The 23,835-nt window shown below is 39.4% G+C and overlaps 1 protein-coding gene across 10 annotated transcripts in view; it reads left to right on the top strand.

The window, feature by feature from the left end:
• Positions 1 to 23,835, top strand: part of MCF2L (MCF.2 cell line derived transforming sequence like) — a 152,942-nt gene that overhangs the window by 94,183 nt on the left and 34,924 nt on the right. For all 10 annotated transcript variants that reach the window (XM_088160150.1, XM_014885091.2, XM_088160146.1 and 7 more), the window contains 2 exons: positions 1,797 to 1,911; positions 19,132 to 19,222. In XM_088160150.1, the coding sequence (XP_088016276.1) occupies positions 1,797 to 1,911; positions 19,132 to 19,222 (206 nt within the window). The remainder of the gene's footprint in view (positions 1 to 1,796; positions 1,912 to 19,131; positions 19,223 to 23,835) is intronic.

Genomic DNA, 23,835 nt, shown 5'->3' with positions numbered 1-23,835 from the left:
ACCCAAGATAACCACAGATGACTGTACTAGAAACTGAAAATTAATAGGCAGCCTCCAGGCAGGATGGCTCTATTTGCCCTTGACAATCAGTGGTGGTCTGGGAACTTCCTGACAATCCTAGTCCTGACTTCTGCTTTTAGGACATGTCCTGCAAGTCTATTGTTGTTGTTCTTTTGTTTCGTATGACCTATTTATAGAAATTAAGTAGAACAAAACAAGTAACCAGTGAAGATACCACAAATAATGTATGATTGTGCCTAAAAATAGTTACTCTGAAGAGAGCAGAACACCTCATAAGGAACAGAAATAATCATTATCATGCTTTTAATAAGAGAGGAGAATGTTTTAGTGAGAGCTTGGGTAGAAAAAGAATCAATAGAATCAAAATTGGTCTTTAATTTTATTTGTGTTGTGAATATTTGTATTGCTAAAATTAGCTCCCTTGACTCAGTGTTGCCATGTTTGGATGTGTCATAAAGGTCATGTTTGCAAACTTGTGATATTTACATATTAGATGCGTTTTTTTGTTGTTTAAATACATCCAGAGCACATTTTTTTTTAGTGTATTTTGATTCCAAGAGGTTCATAGTGACAGCACCATGCCGTCTGTAATCAGATTCACCACAATTAACATAAAGATACCATTTGAGCTCTTCTAATTACATGTGGTTTGGAGGGAAGTTGTGATTTCTTTTATCAAATGAATCTGAGGTCAAATATTTATCTTCTTTTTACTGTGAGGTTAGATGCAAAGGGGCTGGAAGTGGGTAATAATCTTCACAAATCACTGTTGTTCTCATAACTGGTGCTGTTAATACAGTTTGATGCTGGTTTCTGCACAGTTACCGGATTTCAAGGCTGGAAAAAATATCCTTGCTATTTTATAACAGCACTTTGTTTTTCTTCTCCTGTTAAGCAGTGAAGCAAAGCTAACTTCCCAGCAGTGTGTTCCTGCCACCCCAGAACAGTTAACTTCGTGCAGATGCTAAGCCTCAGAAAACCTCTTCTCCTACCTGTCTTTATGAATATATACTTGCTAAAGACATGAAGCACTAATAATGCCTTTAAAAAGAAATTATTACATTTTGCATGTAAGAACGTGTGTGACGTGCACAAAGCATTGTGTCTGTGAATTGTACCCAGTGTCACAAATGCCAGGAAAGATATGGATAATGGTATCTAGCTCATCAGCAGCTGTACTGTAGTGTAGGTGTTGAGCTCTGGTTTACCTTCTGTACATAATCTGGGAATGGGAAATCTCATTTGAAACACCTACACCCATTTCTTTTAATGTTCTGCCCCATCTGTATCACCAACCTGGAAGCAAAGCAGCCAACTGAGCAGGGTGGGGGGTGTTGCATGAATGAGTTCCAATTGATAAGAGGGTTGAGTTCAGTTCAATGTGGAGATTCTCCTACTGAATTCTGAATTAACTTTTTTTATTTCTAAATTAGTTCATTTCTTTCTGCCAATTGCTTCCATGCAGTTGTCGTTTATCAGAATAAAGATGCACTGCCATCTGGTGTCAGAACTGCTCACAAGAGCCAAGGCATTTGTCCAGAAAAAATGTAATGGGCTGTAACAAATTCCTTTCTATAAAACTTCCTAATCGCTGGAGAGAGGCTGCTCAGAATGAACTATCCACACGGAGCCCTGGGGAAAAACAAAAGACAAAAAAACAAAACAAATTAAAAAAAAAAAAAAAAAAAAAAAGGCAAGCAGTTGTTTCATTACTGGGAAATTTCAGTCTAGGTAAAGATACTTGCATGTAAACACATTTGCTTCTTCTTTTGTAGGTGGGAGAGGGGGAGATGGCTGCCCTGTTATCACCTTTCCAGACTATCCGGCTTTCAGTGAGATTCCTGAAAAAGAGTTTCAGAATGTCCTGACCTACCTGACAAGCATTCCAAGGTGAGCACCTGTCTAGAAGAAAATAACCTTTTATCTGCTAAGGGACTTTTCACATTTGATCCCTTACATGTGGTGTAAAAATCAGGCTTTGTATTTAATTAAAGAAAATGAAAATTAAGCTTATGGTGCAGCATCAGTAAGTGTTGGTTAGTGACAGCTGTCTAAGGTAGTTTTTAGATAAATTATGTACTGCTATTTATATTTCATCAGAAAACTACTTCCTGGTATGTATGGATATAGGTTCTGTGATGGACATCGTCCTCTTGTGTCTTCACTGTATCTTAGAACACAATATTCAGTGTTTTAATTGAGCACATGTATCATTTTAGCAGAATATCCTAATTCCTGGGTGCTGCTCAGGATATTACTCAGTGAGGGAACACTCTATCCACATACAGCGGTTTTTCCTCTCCACCTGAGCTGTTTCCCTGGCTAAGATGAATGTATAGTATCTGCAGACTTCCAGAGCTTTGCCTGAGGGTGCAAAGCAGGGCCAAGGGTTAATTGTGACTCTCTTAGAGGGCACCAATGGGATGCTCAATAAACATCGTGATTTTTGTTAACAGTCTGTTAAGGAATGAAATAATGGGCTCAAAATCTTGATGGAGGTGCAGAAGGCAAGTAGCAGAATAAACTACATGCCCTAGACTTCAGGAGAGCAAATTTTGGACTTATTCAGGGAACTGCTAGGTGGGATACAAAGGAAGGCAGTTCTGAAGAGTAAATCTGCTGTGGAAGGCTGCCAAGTTTTGAAGGACAGCATTCTCCAAGTTCAAGAAGGATACGTCCTGGAACGTGAATAGACGTAACAGGAGACTGACCTCACTGTGTGAAAATGAACTTGTGACTGAGCTGAGATACAAAGGCAGAAAAGGCTGAGGTACAGGAGGTGAAAGCACGGACAGGCTACAAAGGAAGAACGTAGATACGTTGTCCAAATATGTAGGGATGGCGTCAGAAAAGTCCAAGCACACCTGGAGCTGAGGGACAAGAAAATAGAGACGTCAAGGACTGCTCAAAGAAACTTCCAGTGATTTAGCAGCACAGGAATAAACAAGGAAAATATGGGCCTGTGCTGAATGGGCTGGGAAAATTAGTAGCAGCCAATACAGATGGGGCTGAAATACTCGAGTTCGTCACTTCAGTCTTCTCTGACAGTATCTTCCAGGCCTATGTGGTCAGAGAGAGTTCAAGGAGAAAAATGGCAAACAATGGCTGAGGACAAAATCAAGCATCTCTTGAGAAATCTTGACCCAAATCTAGTGTTTGGGATGAGATGAGCCGCTTTGAGAGTGGTGAGGACGCTGATCAGCATCATAGTAAGGTTGCTCTCCATAGTCCTTGAAAGGTTTTGAGATTAGAGGTAATCTCACTTTGATCTGTGAGAAAATTATGGAATGAGTCCTCTTAAAATACACTTTTGGGCACATAAAAGAAGGAGGTGATGGAGAGCAGTCAGCATGAATTAAACAACAGTAATTGTGCTTGACCAGCCAATTTCTGTGATGAGAATACTGGATCATCAGTGAGGCAAAGCAGTTTATGGTTTTTGCCTCACCCCAAGCAAGACTTTCAACTCAGTCTCCCCCAGCACTCTTCTATTCACTTTGAGTTGTTACATTTTGGCAGGTGGGCTGCTAAGTGCTTGGATTATGTGGCTCAAAGAGAGGTTTGATATTGGCTGATGTTTTGTCTGGAGACAGACTTCCTCAGGGAACTGTATCCATGCTGTCTGATGTCCTTGGCAAGGATCTGGAGTAGGAGATGGAGTGCACCCTCATCAAGTTGTACCTGATGTAACCAGCCCCTCCTGGCTGTACTTCTTAATCCTTAGTTTGTCACTCTGAAGCTCAAAGCAGCTTTTGCATTTTCTTTGTTTATCCTCATGGTGATTAAACTGCATGGTGCTAAGCATCCCTTGATTGTATCTTGAGTACTGTTTCTGCAAATAATTATATTCTAAATTCACATCTGCTTCTCCTTTTGAAAGTCCTTGGTGGTGCACTTCATGGTGGCCCACTGAACTGCACAAAGTGGGGTTCATGTGAGAAATTCTGATCAGAACAAACAGCATCTGGTACAGTGGGGGAGCACTGTGTGCATCCCAGCACACCACTTGGATAGGAGTGGATTTTCTGGAGGTTTTTCCTCCAGTTGCTCTTACCTGACAACAATTACTCTGCAAATATTGAGCCAGAAATACTAATTTCTTAAGTCTGGCTCTTCTAGGATTTTCTTGTTTCTTTAATTCGTAAGTATTTAGAAAGAGAGGACTGTTCTTTGTAAACAAAGGAGATAGACCAGCTGTCTAGATGTTAAGAGTAAGGTATTCTCTACTGTAAATATAACAGTTCTCTAGGTTTAAAGTGATGACAGTTCAATTTCAAATCTTGTAGAAATAATGCTGTTGTTAAGATAGTGATAAATGTGCCACTTTTTGTGTCTGAGAATTGATAGAATCTCAAAGGGCTTATGACATTTCTGACTGATATCTTAATTAGCAGTGTCAGAAATTTACTGTGTAAAATTCTGCTTGTGAGGCCTTCTGCAGGTTTATAGGAATAAAAAACTGCAGAAATGACACTAGCTAGACACTACCATACATCCCCTTGTGAAAGATATTTTACTATTGATATTTTGATATTGATATTTACTATTTACTATCAATTTACTACTGATATTTTTGTTACTGATATTTTACTATTGTTATATATATACACATATATAACCCTACAAGGGGCAGTGCTGCAGTTCTTCTTGAACTGGGATATTTCTAGTGCTCTTAAAGGTGGTGTAAGGTAGGATTTTTCCTGCTGTCTTAGTGTTCAGATACTGTTTTATGTGCTTTGGAAGCAGCTTTTAAAGGAAGTGGAGGCAGTTTTTAGTTTGTCAGTTGGTCAAATTGGTGTAAGGAGTACAGATTTACAGAAAAGATGGAATTGCAGCTCATGGCTCTTAAGCATGGACTGTTCTCCCAGGTTATTTAATTTATCAGATATCTAACTGTCTTTTGGCTGTTCTGACAGACTGAGGGGAAATGGACTTTCCTAAGAGCACAAACACATCTGGAGCCACCCCAGTTCCTCAGAAAACTACTTGTTCTACTTGGCCCTGTACAAGATCACAGCAAGGGGTTGGCAGCAGTAACTCAAACCTCATTGTCTTACTGCCTGGAGTCGCATGTTAAGGGAAATTATATTTCATGAGGATGACAGCAAGGAGCTACTTAGAGCTCATAAGAAAAGACCTTTGTGCTCTGCAGTAGAGTTCACCCAATAGTATATTTACTGGTATAATAAATCTTAACAGTGACTTCAGGTTTTCAAGATCTCTTCCCAAGTGAAAGAAGGCTAGCTTAGGACTTTCTTGAAAGAGGAGAAACTGAAAGCTCTCAACCTACCTTTTTATTCCTTCTAATTTTATAAATAAACATGACCTTATCACCTCTTACTGTGTCCCTGTTCTGTGTTATCTGAACACTGGGTTTCACAAGCTTTTTCTGTGTGAACTTTCTCTTGTCACAGTAAACTTCAGTCATGAAACAAAAAATATCTCATGTACCTTGCATTTAGGAATAGAACTATTAAAAGTTGTATGCTATCAGCTTAGGTGATCATAGAGTAGAATAGTGTAAACAGTAGAGCTATTAGCATGTGCTTAGCTGTGTAAATGCCTGATACATGAGGATGTTAAGAAAGGACACAGTGGAAAGGGAATACCTCATCTCAGTTTAAAGATGCTCAGTTAACCTAGGTGCAACTGTATAACATTAAGCAGAGAGCTGAACCTTATTCTTCAGGTGGGTGTTGTTAATGTTGCAAGGTAAATTCGTGTTCCATAGATGGCTGGATAAAATACAATGTCTAACATATAGTTTGTAGTAATCTCAAAATATTCAGTACAGATTGTTGACATGATGTGTGACAACAGTCATGTACCATGTGTACTGAAAGATCGCTGTTTTGTCAGGAAAAAACAATGGATTAAGGATGAGTACAATAGACAGTAGAAAATTGCAGCTAATGCTTTTATAATTTCTGTTTTGTTATTGAAATTTATGTTCTAAAGGTATCTCTGTAATGCTTCTGAAGCGGGTTTTCCTTTTAGTAAATGATATTTTTTATTATTACTGAAATATAAGATAAAGTATTATTTAAAAGGTGAGAATTGTCTCAGAAAGATACATAGGCTAGCCAAGAAGAATCCATGGCAGTACATAAGGCAGTACTTTCTAGGAAGAGTTGTTTAACTGAAATACTGAATTGGTACAAATATTTAACATGTAAATATTGATACACATGAATTAATAGTTCTTACCAATGGAGTTGTAGCATACAGTACTGTCTCTATATAAAGTGTCTGTAAGAGGTGACAGCTTTAAATTCAGTTGTGCTTCAGTAGAGGACAATCAATCATGTCTTGCATCCTTTTGGGATATTGTGAGATATTATAATGTCCAGGTAGTTGGTCTGATTCTCTTTCTGCAGAGAACGTCTCCTATTACTTCACTCTCTGAGTCCTTTAGGGATGACTGCTGAGCTCGGCAGGAGAAAAAGGCCCCACAGATCAAAGTTGTCTTCTCTCTTAGCTGAGTAAAAGTTGGATAAACACCATCATTCTTAGTGCATAGTGGGAGAGGCAGCTGTGCAATGTACCTTTTACATCACACGTGTGCTGAGGCTATTGCATTTCAGGGCATTCAGTGTTCTCTGTTTGGAAAGTTTTGAGGTTTTTGTCGTTTTTCTATTGATCCTGGTAAACAGACTTCTAAGATTTGCAGTGTACCTTGAAGGCAGGTGTTATTCAAATTTCATTTCTCTTCATCACCGCTGTTTCTTGGAATGTGTTTTATTAGCTTAAGTGTGTATGCATTGTTGGAACATGGATTTACCAAATATAGGTAGTAGCATGAGAACTTGCTCCAAAAGAATTTAATAGATCATTGCAGTGGTTAAAAAAACTTAACTACATTAATACTACAGTATTTTTCAACATATGGTTTTGCTTCTGGTTAATTAGCAGTTTCTACTGCAATTAGAAAACAATATGCTGTTTATGAGAACAAAAGAGCATAGTTTTAATGCTTTTCTTTCCTGCTCATATAGGCTCATCTTTAAACAAAGAAAGCACACTAAAATTCTTGTGGTCACAAGAGATTGGAAAGCTAGTATTTCAAAGTGTAAAGTTGAGTCTTAAACATAAAATCCCTTTCAAGAGAAATAAGTAGTGCAGACTAGAAAATTCAGAAGAGTTTTTGATGGCCTGTTTGAGGCCCACATTGCAGATTAAGCATGATACATGGGTCTTTCTTGCTTGTATTCTGCCAGAGCCTTGTACAGCTTCTCTTTGTTATGCTGTTCTGTCCCACTGCATGGTCTTGAGCATAACTCAGGTCCACTTGGCATGTTCAGCAGTTTCCTGTTTTGAAAGGTGTCCATCAGTTTCCTGGCTGGGAGAGCATCCCCTTCTTTGAGATCCCTGAAGGTTTACAAATGCTTGAACACCGTGTAGCCTTCTAAAAAATCCTGTTGTTTTTTGGTACTCTCTGGTGTAGGAAACTCGGGAGCCATCCAAGCAATGGAACAGAATGAGATGGCCTCCAAAAGTGTTCAAGAGCTCAGTAGTTATGGTTTGCTAAGCTTCTCCTTGTTTACTACACCAGCTTCCCATTTTTGGGGATAACACTGGAAAACTGAGAGAGAAATCTGAGTGCTAAGCCTTTCAGTGCGTTCAGATCTGTGTGGGCACAGCAAAGCATGATGAGGTGGATTTAGGCAGGGGCCAGAAGGGCATGCAGCAGCATGGCATGGGTGCTGCTGGAGCTAGCAAACCTCGGTGCCAGGGACACGAGAGCTCAGGGCTCACACAGCTTGGGCTGGCCAATCTCCTTGGCATAGATCCACCACTGTGCTCTGAAAGCAGGGGCAGCAGTGTTGGGGTAATGCTGTGTTTTGAGCCTGTAAATCCATCAGGTCCAGCAGACCTTGCAAAGAGCCAGTGTCAGAGGGTAACTGCCTGTGTTTGCTCATTTATCTGCAAACTGAATGGGCATCCCACCACTAGCTAAGAGTTCAGCACTTTTGTTTTATGGAGTGCCAGGGATGAACATCACCACATAATGGGAAAGAAGTGCCAAAAACCAGATGCTCTGACAGTTCATACTGACGTGCTGAGCAGCAGCTTTGCAGCTTCAGAGTTTATTTCTGTCAGCTGTGCTTAATTTCCCATCTCTCCTCTTTGTTGGATTACAATCCACGCTGAAGATATGGAACCTGTACCCTGCTGTTACCTTGGCAGGCCCTCAAATTTGTCAGTGAGAATATCCCAGGACTTCCAGCAAAATCTGTCACGCTGTGTGTACCCTTCCTTTCTCAGAGCACAGCTGCCAAACAGTTGTAAATGCCATATGTTGCTGAAAGCAGACAGGGAATGTAGGATTTTAGGTTTGAAGCAAGAGTATTGTATCTTACATTTAAGTGGTAATCCAAAGTTTTTGTGTCAGATACGTACCCTTGCAAGATGAAGGTAAGAGCCCAAATTGTTACTTAGAGCCTGAATTTTTGGGTTTAGAACTATTTGCGCTTGTTTCAATGTACGCCTTACAAGTCCCTTAAACTTGTTATAAAGCCCAGCCCTGTACAGGTAAAGCCTTTCCAGTCTTTAAATCCTATTTACACCTTTAGGGTTTAGAGGATTTGGGTAGTATGTATGACATGCACCATCCAGTGGTAAATTTAGTCTACTAATAAGAAAAAGTAAATAAGCACTGCAAAATTGTGAAAGCTAATTACTAAAATTCTGGACTGTCACACAGGGGTTTTTATTAGTCCAGTATTAAATTCAGAGAATTTAACACCTTATTTAAGTGTAATGGCACAGTTCTAAAATAAATTGTGCAGCATTCCCTATAAGATTGTTCCAATAATTTGTGCAGTAGCATTAGTGGTTGTTGCAGTGTCCTGGAAATATGTATAATTCCAGTATTGCAGTTCTGAATATGTTTAAAATGTTTTTATGGAGTTAGATTTAATAGTTCTAAAATGATGGTCACACAGGCTTTCTGTTGCTTAATTTACTTAAGCTTAAACCGACATGGAGCCTTTTGCCTTTATTGACCTATTTATCCTTAATTGTCCCTCCAGGATAACGTGACCTACTTCAGCCATCTGTAGTTAAGTCTAAATGAGTCCTCAAAGTTGTTGTCTTTCTTCATACAGTCCTTCTAAAAGCAGCTCTGCATGACCTGAAGAAATCACTGTGTTTTCCATTTAGAAAATTATAACTCTTCCTTAAAAACTCTTACTTTACTTAATTTCAAACACTAAAAGAGGATCTGTTGAGCAACTACTTGTTTAATCAATTTTTCTTTTGCCTGCAAAAATGCATTAAGGTCACTCTGATTTTAGTTCCTTGGTGGGATAAAGCTTGTGAAGTTCTGGGCAGTCAGAACTAGATGATCTTTAAGGTCCTTTTCAACCCAAGTCATTCTATGAATCTATGAAATTACCATTAAAAAGGCTGATGGGTACCATGGAAAGGCAGTAAATGCACGTGGTACAAGCAGATGTCCCAGCCCAGGCAGATGATGATGCCTGGACACTTCAGTTGTTATTTTTAATCCTGGCTACATTCCCTTGGCTTCCCCCCAACAGCATAAGCTTTTTGGAGCAGAAAGAAGGTCAGCATATATGACAGAATATAGCCAGCATTGCTGTCTTCCTATCAGTCGTGGTTAAGAAAGAATTGCTGAAAGTGGAAGAGAAGCTGATTTGCAGAACTGAAGGAGCACAGGAGATAAAGAGCAGATATAGGGACCAATCAAGGAAAATACTGACACCCATATCTCTGGATCTGAGTGAGGAGATAAAAGAAGTATACTTGGCATAAATTGTCATAAATATTTGGCAGTAAATAAGGTGTGTACCAGTGCTGTCCATTTGGCCGAGGAACATAAGGAGTGCTTGAGACAGAATTCCCTCACGTTGGGATTTGTATCTCACAATTTCAAGAGACCTAGTTCTGTGCAGGATAAAGACTTCTGGTTGCTTTTGGGATCAAGGCTGTTTGTCAGCGAGTTGGCATTTGCCTTGTTGCCAGGATGTCTCTGACAGTGGCCCATCTTCCTTGCAGGTTCTTGCTCTGCTGGCAGTGCAGTGAGCTGTTATTGTCACGGTCCTGCGAGCTGCTGTTGTCACAGTCCTGTGCGGACTGAGGAATTTTCAGATCAGGCATAAGGTTACACATAACCACTTGTGGCTGTCTGGCCTACAGTCATGGTGAAGTTTTGAATTGTTAATAACCCCTTAGACAAAGCTCTTTGAAGTTGCTCTCATTATTTTTTCTCCTGTTTATCTGACTTTTAAGATCTCCGGTCACTAACACAACATCATGTGTAATTTTTCTTGCCTATGCTTATAAAGTGGCAAAAGGCATTTATTTTCATGGTGTCACTCTGCCAGGCTGTATGATTCTGCTCATCTTTTCTGCTTCATGAACAAATTTTAACCACTTGCCTATGATGATTTTTATTTATGCCGCCTCACAACCCAACATTCATCTAAATTCTTCTTTGCCTGCTTGCTGAGAGATCCTAAAATGCAATTTTGGTTATCTGATGATTCCCCAGTCCTGAGTAAATTGCAATACAGTGTGTTTTTAGACATGCCTGGGGCATGAACTAATAATAGCTGAGACCAAAAGTAAGCATAATAGGAAAGGAAAGAGAGAAGGTTTTCATCAGTGGTACTCTGGATAAGATTTAGAGAGATTTAGCTGGAATGTGGAGAAATAAGAAAAAAAAAGGTGCATAGTTGGGGCAGGGAAATACATCAAATTTCTTATCTGAACTTTGTCTAATGATGAAGCTTTAACAGGTTCAGCCCCAACAGAGAAGCTCAGATTTTCTTAATTTCCTGTGCAGCTTCATCTGTTTCTGTGAAGGGAAGGCAGTAACTATCATAACCAAAATAAAGAGATGGTGTAAATGCTTTGGGATTTTAAACGTGCATTTAAAAAATTATCTATTCACAGAATTTCAGTATAGAATTAATTAGATTGTAGAATAGTAGGCATGTTGTTTTTGTGGGGGGTGGAGGGAGAGGAAAAGGTTTTTATTTTCAAAATCAGATTTGAAGCATAAGCATCAATAAGAAATGGTGCCTTCTTGCTAGCAGGTTGTGCTGCTGCTATGGAGTGAAATGCAGATGTTAGTGCAAAGAGCTTAAAAGAGAATAATTTCTACTCGGCATTCAGTGATTTTGACAGACCACTAGAGGCTGCACTTGTATAACAGCACTTCTGGCTATCTTATTTTAAATTTCTTCTGCTGGAATTCCTTCTCTTTCCTATATTTCTCCGTGAACAGTGGCCAGCCGTAGTTTGAGCTGGGTAGGTTTTGCCTTCAGCAGTTATAGTTCATTGAGCTGACTATGACAGGGGTCAGTAATCAAATAGACAAATTTTTCTACATCAAGAACCTTCTTTTGTGTTGAAGGACAGGACAGGTTGCTCACTGATTAAACTCAGTAAGGAATAGATGGCAAGCTTTTTCCCTTTTTCCCTGACTCCAGAGATGAGGATATGGACAGACAGGTGCAGTGCAGTGACTTCCACATCACCAGGCACCAGCTTTCAATTCAGCACATCAGGAAGTTTGAGGTGAGCCTGCTCCTTGGGTGTGCTTTGGATGATTTTTCAACGAAATAGAAGAGATGGACATGTCCTTCCAGCACTTCTGCACTAGCTGACTGCTTCAGTGTTTTCAGCTGAAGAGACAGAGGTTACAAAAACTAAAGCCAAAACTGTATTAATTGTCTGAAATGATAGAATTAATATATGAAATTGTTAATCACCGTGATAATCCTATTTTTGTCCCATATACAGTGCCATGAAGCATAAATAGAATGCACCTGTAATATCTGGTTTTCCTCATAAATATTGCTGGAATAAGAAGTGATTACTGATAGACTAGTTACACACCTCAGCTGAAAGTGATTCGTGTAGGAATCTGAGCTGTCACAAATGAGCATCACCACAAGATGTCAGGCCCACTGTTTGAGTGGGAGCCAAAATGCCATGCCAGTTTGCTGTAGGGGCTCAGGAGGTCTGCTAGGTAGCCAAAGAGCTTCATCTGGGTGTTCATAAATGCTGCCTTTGTTAGGGACAATTTTGTCCTCGGATTTGTTCAGTATACTTGACCTCAGTTAGTCATACATCTACATATGTGGCAGAACTTGGCAGCAGACTGCTATTTTCTGTCTAAGTGACTGAATGCCATGACAGCAACATGCAGTTGTATATGCAGCCATCTTTTGGAAATACATTTTCATTCTATTTATTTTCTTGGCAGATGGTTTCTTTGCCACTGATACCTCAATTACAATGCAAGTCTCAAATTTCCTGTTGTAAAAATAGAAAATATAATTCTAAAGTTTGCTAATTTAGAGCAGGTGTAGTTAATGGGAAGGTATTACTGTCCAGCTGTCAGAACACTTCCCACTTGTCTTAGGGTTGTAATTACTTCATGATTACATATGATATAATTTCACAAGTATCAAAAATGATAAATTGCAAGTTCAGAATGTAATTTGTAATATTATGCAACTTTATAAAATGTTACATTTGTAACACATTCCAAAGGATTATACCTTCTTTTATTTGCCAGGCTATTCTTCAGTTAAATGCTTTTAAGTACTAATTTAAGTGCAGATTTTTAAAAAACTCATTAAGAAAGGTCTGAAATAGCAGCAGCATTACAAAGCAGTATTCAGCTTAGATACAGTGTTAAAATCTACAGGCTCACTTTGCAATTGAAGCAAGGCAGTTCAATGTAAGAGCTCATATGTCTGGTTTATAGTCCTTTTTCAGTTCTTGCTATCTCTAAATTGTTTTAATCAGAAGCCTTCTGCAGTGAGGCTGGGTATTTTGGGCTATAAAAGCCTGCAATATCTGAGGCTTTCAAACTGGAGCTTTGTGCAGTGTGATATATATCAACTTATTTTCATCATTTACTCAAGAAAGCACAAGTCTGCTTTCTTTTCCTTAGAGATGGTGGCTTAAAATGTTAAGTCGTTTTAGTTTTACTTTGGGTTGTAAGAAAGAAGTTGCCATAAAATAAAAATATTTAAAGACCAAATGAGTACAAGACATTTCAAAATTATACAGCAGCTTTTAAACATTTTAAAATTGGGGCTACATGCCAAATATGATGTTTTTTGTATCTTTTTTTAAATGTCCAGCAAGTGGATTTCTTTTGGAATGAAGTGCTTGAATTGGCCAGTTCTGAAACAAAGCAAGCTTTTCAATAATGAGCAATCAGGAATTGTAAGAAAATGAAACTGTTCTAGGTCTAATTACTGTTTAGTGACTAGGTACTACATTTTGTATAATGTTACAGCTGAATTTTCGTGTTTTTTGGGTGTTTTTTTGTTTGGTTTGGGGGTTTGGGGTTTTTTTTGTTTGTTTGGATTTTTTTGTTTGGTTTGGGGTTTTTTTGGTTTTTGGGGTTTTTTTTTTGTTTGTTTGTGTTTTTTTGTGTGTCAAGTTCATAACCCATTAAATTCTTCTGCTCTAGGAAACATTGTACCCTCTAGGACATGATCAAATTGAAGTAGTCTGGGTTACCCTACATGAGGGACAGGAGGAGAGGAAATGTGCAGCAAGGCTATGCCAGGTGAATTGTTACTGCCCTTTTCCTTGCTGGCAAACCAGCATAAAACTGCTAATGTGAAATGTCACCACAGGGCTTAGCTGATACTTTTCCTTTCCTAGTTGCTGTACTGGAGATTTTTATCTAGATTTGTTAATGCCATTAATATCACATTCTCCACTATATTATTTGACTGTCTTCTAGAACTTACAAAGGCAACTAAGGAGGTGGCTCTTCTCTGCTTCCGTTAATTTCTGGGGCCTTCATTTTTTTAATGTGCAAAACACTGATGATTAAGAAAGCCCCCAAGAAATCATTCCTAGCAGCAGCAGGAGAGATGGAGAAGGAGTCTTTGAGGTGGCTCAGGTTCAGTCAGTTGAAGTGTCTCGTCTCTGCAAATGTAAAATGCAAAGTTTCTCTTGGGAAGCAGCAACCTTGGTCATTAAGAGTCTGATTTCCAATGGCCTATTCCTAAACTAAGTGACCAGTGATGAGTGGGTGAGCCAATTCCAAGTCCCTCTTACCTAGGTTTACAGCTGTGTGCTAGAAAAGATGAGGGTTTGTGAGGTGCTCCAGACCTCACATCCTCTGAAGCAATGTGCGTGTGTGTGACTGTGCTGAGGGTGAGGAAGCTCTAAGATAGGGTGGTACCAGGGTTCTGCTTATGATACAGATTGCTGCAGACATTGCCTTGGTGCTCTGTTCTATGCAGTAATTCTTCATGGAATGTTACTGAAGTCCTACTATGGAAATAGCTGTTCAGCCCTTGAGAGCAAGAATTTCTAGTCCATTTGTATGCTGAGGTAGTTGAGGTAGGGAACAGTCCTGACTGTAATGTAGGCCAACTGTTTAATAATAAAGCTCTAAGACTGAAAATCAGTTTTGAATGAGTGGACTTACGTAACCTAAAATGCTCTGCAGAATTTCAAACGTGCAAAGGTTTGATACTTTCAGGTCTCTGGGATGAACCCAAAGATTTGCTTTGTTTCATTTGTAGCAGAGATCAATGTATACTAACTGCTTTCATACAGCAGTGTAGAAGCAATAGGAAATTATTTGTGTAGCAATTGTCACCACCCATACCTTGGAGAAATGCAAGGATCTTTCAGAGGATGTTTATGTAATTGCTTCCACATACCCCAGAGGGATGTTTCTTTACACAGTCCTATGTACTATAAGCTTTCCCACCCTTTCCCCCAAGTGCATGAGCTAATAACTCTTGAAAGCAAGACAAAGAGGAGATGTCCCCATAATCTAAAGCTGTGGAGTCACTAAGTGGAAAATTCAGTTCCTGTTCTACAGTCTACATGGAAAACTGACTGCTTGTTGGGCAGGTATTTCAACCTCACTGTCACCTCCTCCTAATGGTTTTACACTGGCTCCTCAAGACCTCAAGGGAGGGGTCTGAGCAGAAAGTCTACCCTCTGCTGCATTTTTTCCTGTCCTCTGTAGCCCTGCTCCTCTTCCTCCCCTTTATACCTTTCTAACCTGGCCTTTGTGAGTTTGCTGCACACATTTCCTGCAGAAGCAGGGATGGTTCCCTGTCTTCCTAAAAATGTTCTGTTCTTTGTTCTGGCAAATAAACCGAAGATCAGTGCTTATCCCATGATGGTTTGGGTATTTTGTTTTGCTCTAGGGGCTTTTTTGTGCATGTATTAAGAGAGAAACAAAGGAAGGAAACACTAAATTTCAATTAAAAGCTTATATAAATTATGTTTCAGAAAGTACACAGGATACAAGTTAATACATAAAGACAACAAAGGTCATATGGGAAATGTTAAGAAGCCTGAATAGACAGGTGCTTCTGCTAAGGTTTTCTAATATTTCTCACTGTAAGGGTTGCTTTCTAGTAGTTTACAACTCTGCCAAATTTTCTTTCCATTTGTGAGGTGCCTCCTGATTTTATGGTGTAAAGTTCAGGCAAAATAGCTGAGTGGTTCCTAAGATGCCAGGGAACAAATCCACCATGCTCTTCAAACATTGAAACAATTGTTTGAGAAGCTCAAGTGTCTACTTCCTTTGTTCAAAGGACTCAGACTTGACATTCAGAAGAATGATGGCTTTTGTGTCAAGAAAGTACCTTGAGAAAAGTCTGCCTAAATCCCAGGCCACAGATGCTAAGTAACTGCTCAAGCCTGTTGCCAAAAATGTCCTGCTTCATCCTGGGGCCGAGCAGGAACTTCTCTGTGGTTAGAGGATGAGCTGCTCCAGAGCCAGCTCTGCTACCAGGGCTGAGAGCAGGAAGGCTGTGGTATGGGATGTGTGTGCCACCTCTTGACCAGCAGGCAGTGCAGACAAGCTGCTGGACTCCCCAGGCAGGACCACAGCTGAGGGAAGATACTGAGAGATGGAGTGGGACATAGCATACAGTTGGAGGATGAAGGGACTGGGTATTCAGGAAGGGGTGAGAACTGATGTCATTCATCCTGACAGTCTAAAATTAAAAAGAAAAAGAAAAAAAGCTTTTTGAACTGTTCTTGGGACAAGGACTGATGAATGGGAGAGACGAATGTCGGTGGCAGAGATGAGTTTATTGGGGAGTGATGCAGAGGCATGAGAAGATGTGAGCTAAGCTGATGAGTACAATGCAGCTGGACAAGGCAGGGGGAAAATGCTTGATGAGCTTTTGATGACCTGTGCCCGTCAGAGCATGATCTGCTGAGACCCAGCACAAAACAAAATACATTCCTCTCAAGCACATGGAGGGGTAGGGGAAACCCAGTATCAGCATAAAATGTTATAGATATGGCTGAGGGAAAGAGGGACAGCTGGCACTCACAGTTAAATCAGGATCCAAAGGAAAATTGAGCATGTGCTTGTTTCCAAAGCACTGTTCATCCTATGCCCTAGAAGAGAGGAGGGTATTGCAAGGTGTCTTGCAACCCCATATGCAAGTGCGTGTCTGGCAGCAAAGAGAGGTCAGTAGAGCAAGGGTACATTGGCAACCAGACCTGTTTTCAATATTTATTTTTCTTGAATACATGACTTTGTTCTCTTTGTAATGTTCTCAACTTCGTTGTACACAATGTCTTAGTTTGGTTTGTTGCTTCCTGCTTGTGATTTGCTGGAGCTGGATCCCAGACTCCAGAGCCAGGCCTTTGCAACAAGGCAGTGTTGTCAAGATAACAAATACTTTTCCCACCCTGATTGGTTTGGAACAGGGCATTTAATTTTTTTTTTCCCACCAGTCTATATTAATGGAGTGTTAACAGTTTGGAGTCAGATGCTCAAGACTTTGCCACCGTGTCTCTTCTAGGCAGCAGTGGGGAATCCTGACTTTTATGTCTGAGCTTGCTGATTCATGCAAGCATACAACATATTTTATCCTTCTATTTGATCCAGTGGAAAAAGAAGGTTGGCTGAAGACATCTTTTGGGCTATCTTAGAGATGTGCTTTTCTTTGTTAATTCTTCCACTTAAGTAAGCCTTGTCTTTTTATTTTTCTAGGATAATGATATTAAGCTCTGCTTATTGTCAGGTGTTGAGGCAGGTGATTAACTGTATGGAGCTGCCATAGATAATTTCTGGGATCCCAGCTGAGCCTGTATTTTCGTGTGCTCCTAGAGAGAAATCCTATTGATGCTATTTCAGAGACTTTAATTTTATTCATACTGCACTGAAATATAAATAGTTTCTTGAAATATTATACAGATGTTGCATTTAGGTACTCTGATTATGCTTCCTCTGAGGAAGTATGGAGGGATTTCAGGAATCCTGGGAACTTCTACTGAGCAGAGAAAATAGCTCTTTACGAGTCTTAATGCACTCCAGAATCCACACTGACCCCTGTGGGGACAGATGTAGCACCTTTTTGACTTCATTCATCCAAATTAGGACTGTGTACCAAAGGAGTTTGTTTTGCCATCTGATTATTGTGGTACGTGGTTGCTATTATAATTTTATTTTGCTCAGTCACTAAAGGTTGAAATTGTGAGAACTTTAAACGGGGAACAGGAAGAGGCTAAAATCAGTCTGGATCTCACTCCTCCTCTTGCCCTTTAAGTAAAGAAAAAGAAGAGGAGAAACTTTAGTAAATCATGGAAATTTACTGTAGTGGGAAGCATTTTGCTAATATAAAGCCCTGCTTGTCTGCAAGGGTTGTCAGGCTTACAAGGCAAGTGCTCAGATGTTGTTTATCAGTGTTGTCCTAACCCAGAGGCAAGAGTTAAGTAACGTGCACTGAATGTGGGCAGTGAGAGGATCACTTCTAATATTCTGCTGTGCTTAAAGGACTGCTTAGCTGCTTCTGAAAGAAAGCAAGGGTTCCTTCGCAATTATAATGATTGTTCATGTTTCCCACTAAACAGTATGTCTGTAAATTTGAGAGATACTGCATTTTGTAAAAGAGAGGGAATAAACTGTGAGTCCTGTTTAAATTTGTGATTTTGAAGAGTAGCTTAAGGTGACACATCTGGGTACCTGTGTTCTTCATCCTCCTAAACATCCTCTTACCATTATGCTACTGACATAATCTTGTAAAGAAAAGCTGGTGTTTCCATGATTCAGCAATATTGAATAAAGAATCCTGGCATTCTGTTGTGTTGATTTTTTATTTTTTCTTTTAAGATATTACCATAGCAAATTGATGCACAGTATTTTTAAAGATCTTACAGTGCCACGGCAGGCCTTGCAATAAATTATCAGACGTAAAAATACGGCACATATACTGAAAAAGGAGCAAATGTATGAGAAAACAATAAATCTGAGCCTGTCTGCCTTGTGTTTGCCTGCTGTTTCCATTTTGATTGCGATTGGCTGGCAAGGGCTGCTGCTGGCATTGCACAATTGGCTTAGATGGGGAATTACAAAACAGGAGCACATCCCTTGGTCAGGGCTCGGTAGCACATGCAGCTGAGCACAGGCAAAAGAGAAAGGTCACCCGTACGCCAGGATTTGAGCAGAATCTCTCTCACAGATGTTTCCATTCCAGAGAAGTGCCTCTGCTTGTTGTTCTCTCTGGTTTGAAGAGTTTAAATGCCGTAAGGTTTTATGTTTCAGTGAATGTGAAAATGCACCTAGGAAGAAGTTTACAACCTGGAGGCATATGACAATTTCAGATGCATGGAGCAATATCATGGAATGAGCAGAAGGATCTGTGTTTTTAAGGGGTTTTAAGTGTCAGTGAGAAGGAAGACAAACAGAAGGTTTAAAGCAGATGCAAAAGGAAAACAACTTTATTTTGATCCTGCAGTTATACTGACAACATCATGAGGAAGGCATTATATCAGCACCAAACAGTGGAGAATCAATTGGTCTTATTTTCTTCTGAAATAATTCCTATGCAAGAAATGTAAATACTATCTTTTGTGAAAAAGAAGAATTCATTGTTTGAATACATTTTGAAACTGTGAAACATTGTGGGACTGCTGCATCTTTGTAATGGTGTATAGTGTATCTTTATTTAAGATATTTTTATGAAGAAAATTCTGCACAAAAAGGTCAAGCTACTTTTTCTTTTTTCTTTTTTTTTTTTTTTACTATTTTTAACTGCTTTTCTGTCTGAGGGAACCAGGAGTTACATTTGTATTTTTATCTAAACTTACATGTTTTCTTCTTTCCTCCTCCAAACTTAGTTTACGAGATGCTGGCATTGGATTTATTCTTGTCATAGATCGCAGACAGGACAAATGGACCTCCGTGAAAGCTTCCATACTGCGGATAGCAGTGAGTACTGTCTCAAATTACTCCTTAAAAAGATTTTTCTGCGTTGAATCTTCCTCTTACAGGTGGAAAAACATAATTCCTTTTCTCTTCTGCAATATGTCAGCTAATAGATGAGACAGAAGGTATCCAGTAGGTGTTTTGTCTCCCATACAGAGCATCTTGTGTCTGTGATGTGGTTTTAATGCAGTCTGCAGCTCAGGACATGTTCCTAAGTGTGCACTTGGAGAGAGAGGGTGTGTGTGTGTGTGTGGCTGTGTGAGCATGCAGCCCTCCCATGTGGGAGCTCATATTTGCATGGACATCCCATGGGTCCACTTTTCACTATTCAAGTGAGCTTCACTTTTACAAAAAAATGAGGGTGAGGGTCCTGCTGGTTGAGTTTACCACTTGTGGAAGGAGTTCACGTAGAAAAGCTGGTCTTGTGATGTTTGATTTAAAACAAGAATTACATGTAAGCAAGAAAACCTTATGTGCCTTCTGTGATCAATCAACAGCACATGCTTTTAACTTTCCCAGTCTCCCTTTCAATTAATATTTTTAAATTCAGAAAAATAAGTTTATTAGAGGCTTTTTCCATTTATTTTGAAGGACAGTTTCATGTTTATCATGTGCTTATTCTACTGCTGGTTTACATGGGTTTTTTTAGTTGGTTGGTTGCTTGCTTTTTTTTTCTTCCTAGTTATCCTTGCTTGAATTGTTAATGTCAATAGTCTTTCCAGTGAGGGCTGAAAAACAAAGCTGTAAGTATCTTTTAATTTTTAATGGCTGAAAAATTTTGACTCTGTAAGATAAAAGTCAAATCAAAACAGCAAATGTCATTTTAATGTGGCCTGATTAAGGCTAAAGAATTTTTTGTTTATTGTAAGTTAAAGGTAGTTCATTACTTTAAAGTAATAGATCTTTAAAGGTAGTATATTACTCCCACTATATGTTTTGTGAATGAATATATAATAATATAATATTCCCACAATACAACTTTTTACACAATAATTATGGTAAGAATGTTAAGACATGGAAAATACATTAGAGTATCAGCAAAATTTACTTTTGCAGCTCATCTTGAAATTTTGAGATGCAGCATTGAGCAGATTCCATTAATGAAAACTGAGAGCAGCATAATTAAGATGATTGAAGAAAAAATATCTGGAGATTTGGGATCTCTTTCAAAAGCCAGTGCTGTAGTTTCTGTTCAAGGACAGAGAAGTGTTGCACAGATTATGGTCCTTTTATTTGCATAATTGGGGTTGTAAGGGCTAGGGAGCAACTACAGACAAGTTTCTTATAGCCATGATGATAACATTTATGGTAACGTTCCTCCAGTGTGTGACTTTGCTTTGAAGCACAGAGAACAGAACTGAGCCACTGCTCCCCATTTTATGGGATCTGTCACTGTCATGATGGTGTTGGTGCCTAAGGGATTTGCCCAGAGAAGAGTGTTTAGAGCAGGAGCACTGAACACTTGCAGTACTGCTGCTGATGGGTTATTTTGCTTTTTTCAGCTTTTCTCATTCTTTTTCTGAAAGAAGAATCATGCTTCTTAGCTGAAGTCTAATCTGTTAAAGGCATGATTTTTATTTTTTTCTCTTGTTGAACAGCAACAGTGTTGGATTTGAATTGTACCCATCTACATATATTTATAGCAGTCCTCCTGCTGGGCTCCAGCAATAGTCACATCAGCCCTGAACACCTGAAAATTTTGTGTTCCTATTCCAAAAGAAGATGTAGTGAAAAATTGTTTGCTCTTGTCCATCATATCTTTGCTATAGTATTTGATGTAAATGAAATCTAATGCATTTTAGCTGTCTGTTGTTTAACAAAAAAACAAGCCATATATACAAGATATGTATATTGTGCCAAATTAGTGGGGTCCTGTTGATAGACAAAGATTTCTTTTGAATGGCTCAGGGATAACTGGAGACTTCCACTTGTTTGGTTTTCCTAACAGTCAGAATTGTTTTTTTTGTGGTTAGTGAAGCATCTGGGTGTTATTTGGGCTATCCAGACTGTAGATGATGTCTGAAAGCCTGATAGCTCTGGCAGTTTCAATCACAGAATCACGGAATGGTTTGGATTGGAAGGGACCTTAAAGATCATCTAGTTCTAACCCCCCTGCCATGGGCAGGGACACCTTTCACTAGACAAGGTGGCTCAAAATCCCATCCAAGCCTGGCCATGAACACTTCCCGGGACAGGAAATTCCCAGCTTCTCCGAGTAACCTGTTCTAGTGCCTCACCTCCCCCACAGTAAAGAATTTCTTCCTAATGTCCCATCTAAACCTATCTCCTTTCAATTTGAAGCCATTCCCCCTTGTCCTGTCCTATCCTCTTGCCCTTGTACCTCCAGCTGTTGTAAAAAAACCCTGTTCATTCCTTTTTTTTTTTGATTGCTAAAGCTTATTGCAGTGCGTGAGGATAGGAGTCTCATGTTATTTGAGAAGCGAGTTTTGGATATTGGTTTATTTGTTGTCATTTCTGCCATTTTTCCTGATTTTTCTCTAATCATCCTGAGGGAGCTGACCTTCTTGATTTGTGAAATCAGAAATGCCAGCATAGGGTGCTGTGGCTGGAGCACTGCCCAACAGAAATATCCTGCCTGGAGCATCTGCCCATCACTAATACCCTGGCAACTGCAGGACATGTATTTGTAAGCATGAGCAGCTGTTAAACAGAAATTAATGCTAGCATGTATTTGTTATTATTATTTCTTGTAATTTTCAAGACTCTTCATACACATTCGGTTTGTACTAGTGGGTATTGGAAGTACGTTTTGAAGCAAAGCTAGCAAAATTGTTTGTTTCAGGCTGAAATTATTGTTGAAAAAATATTATTAAATATTTCTTAGCTTCATTTTTCCTTCTTTGTTGTTAGGGGTTCTTTTTTTTCCTGGGGCAGAAAATGGGCAATGATGAGTGAAATATTTCGTGCAGCAACTTAAGGGTTGTTGTAGTCAAGACTCTGGAGATCAGGTTAATTTATTTTTGCAGACATAGTGGAGGTCAGTGACTGCACCACTCGCCCAGGATGACTGCTGCTGCAGCACAGGCAGTGCACTGGGACTGAGAGCAAAGCCAGAGGCCTGGGCTGAAATATGGCCCTTCTTTTCCTGGGATGTGACAGAGATTGTGGCAAGAACATGCCCAGCATGCAGACTTTGCTATTGTTTTATTCTACTTGATGAAGTTGCAATGGGCAGGCAGCCCAGGATGTTGCTGTTAGCAGGCATGAGACTTGCAGACTCTGTGGTGTAAGAGACACTGCAAACAACATTATTCTTTTTATTTTTCATCTGATTTAGCTGAAGGGAAGTTATTAGACTAGGAAGAATCTGGTCTACTGGGATAGTCAGGCTGAGAAGTGAAGTTCTGATAGAGATTCCAAGAGCCAAGTTTCATGTTAAGTGTGGAGTCTTGATAGCAAATTATCATGTTGTTAGAGAGACAGTAGAATTTGAAAGTTCTTACAAGAAAAATACTGGAGTTAGTAATTGCAAATTGTTCACTTGTATTACATTTTTGTTTGAGGATACAAAATTTTTTTCAATTGTTTGCCCTGTCACCTGCAGCAATTCTTCTAAATTTGTATTAGAATGTCCTATTTTCAGTTAAACACATTATTCAGAGTATAAAGAGACATGCAAGACCTTGCTGAACCTTTTAGCTCTTGGGGCTGGACAATTGCATAGTCTCATGGATAAGTGTGCTAGGAGGAGCAGTCATGTTGCCTGGTAAAGCAGCTCTGTATTGTCCCAGCTGAAGCTGGGTGAATGACAAATAGAGACAAATTGATCCACTTGTCCTTTCCATCCAGTCAAAAATGGCTCTTTTTTCCTTTTTTTTTTTCTTTTCTCTCCTGATGTTATCATACCCAAACAAGCAATATTCAGTCTACAGTTGTAGGAGCAAGGCTTTTTACTGATCCATGTATCTTTTCACAGTTCCAGTATATTTTCTTTAGAAAATTAAGTCTATATTACATTGCATTACTCTCTTGTTGTCCTGGCATCATTGTCTTCCTTCATCTAGAGGGAAAGCAGCTTGCAGTGTGAACTCACTCTTTTAGACAAACAAAAAGCTGCACTCAACATCATTAAAAGTTTTACCATAGCCATTCATCAACCTCATATTGAAGGTGCAGGGAAAATAAACTTCCTTGGTGTGTAGGGAATAACAACTGTGGGCCACTGCTCTTGAGTAAGCAGTTAGGATGGAGGTTGTTTGGGGGTGGTAGTGAAGAATCTTTATCCAGTTACAAAACTTTGCAGCCCTTTTTAAATGTGTCAAGAGTCAATGGGGTTTATTCAGCCTCCTGGAGAAGAAGTTTGCTTTGTGATTTGCCACCACTAACTAAGGATGCATGGCATGCACATTTCATGCCTTCTGTTTTGGACTGCCTTGTCCAGAGCACTGCTTTTCTTAGCTGTTCATACATCAAAATGTAGTCTTCACTGTAACAGCAGCTTAGCCCATTAGTTTCTTTGAAGATCAGGACCAAGACCACTGCCTGGCAGGAAGAAACCAGAAGCCAAGGGACACAGCACGCAGAGTGCTTAGGTTGGACTGATGATAGTGGAGGTCTTTTCCAATCTAATTGATCCTTTGATTTTGTAATGCCAG

The sequence above is a fragment of the Sturnus vulgaris genome, chromosome 2, assembly GCF_052056855.1.
Source record: "Sturnus vulgaris isolate bStuVul1 chromosome 2, bStuVul1.hap1, whole genome shotgun sequence".
Lineage (NCBI taxonomy): Eukaryota > Metazoa > Chordata > Aves > Passeriformes > Sturnidae > Sturnus > Sturnus vulgaris.
Note: the sequence above shows the minus strand (reverse complement) of the source record. Positions and strands in the feature narration are given on the sequence as shown.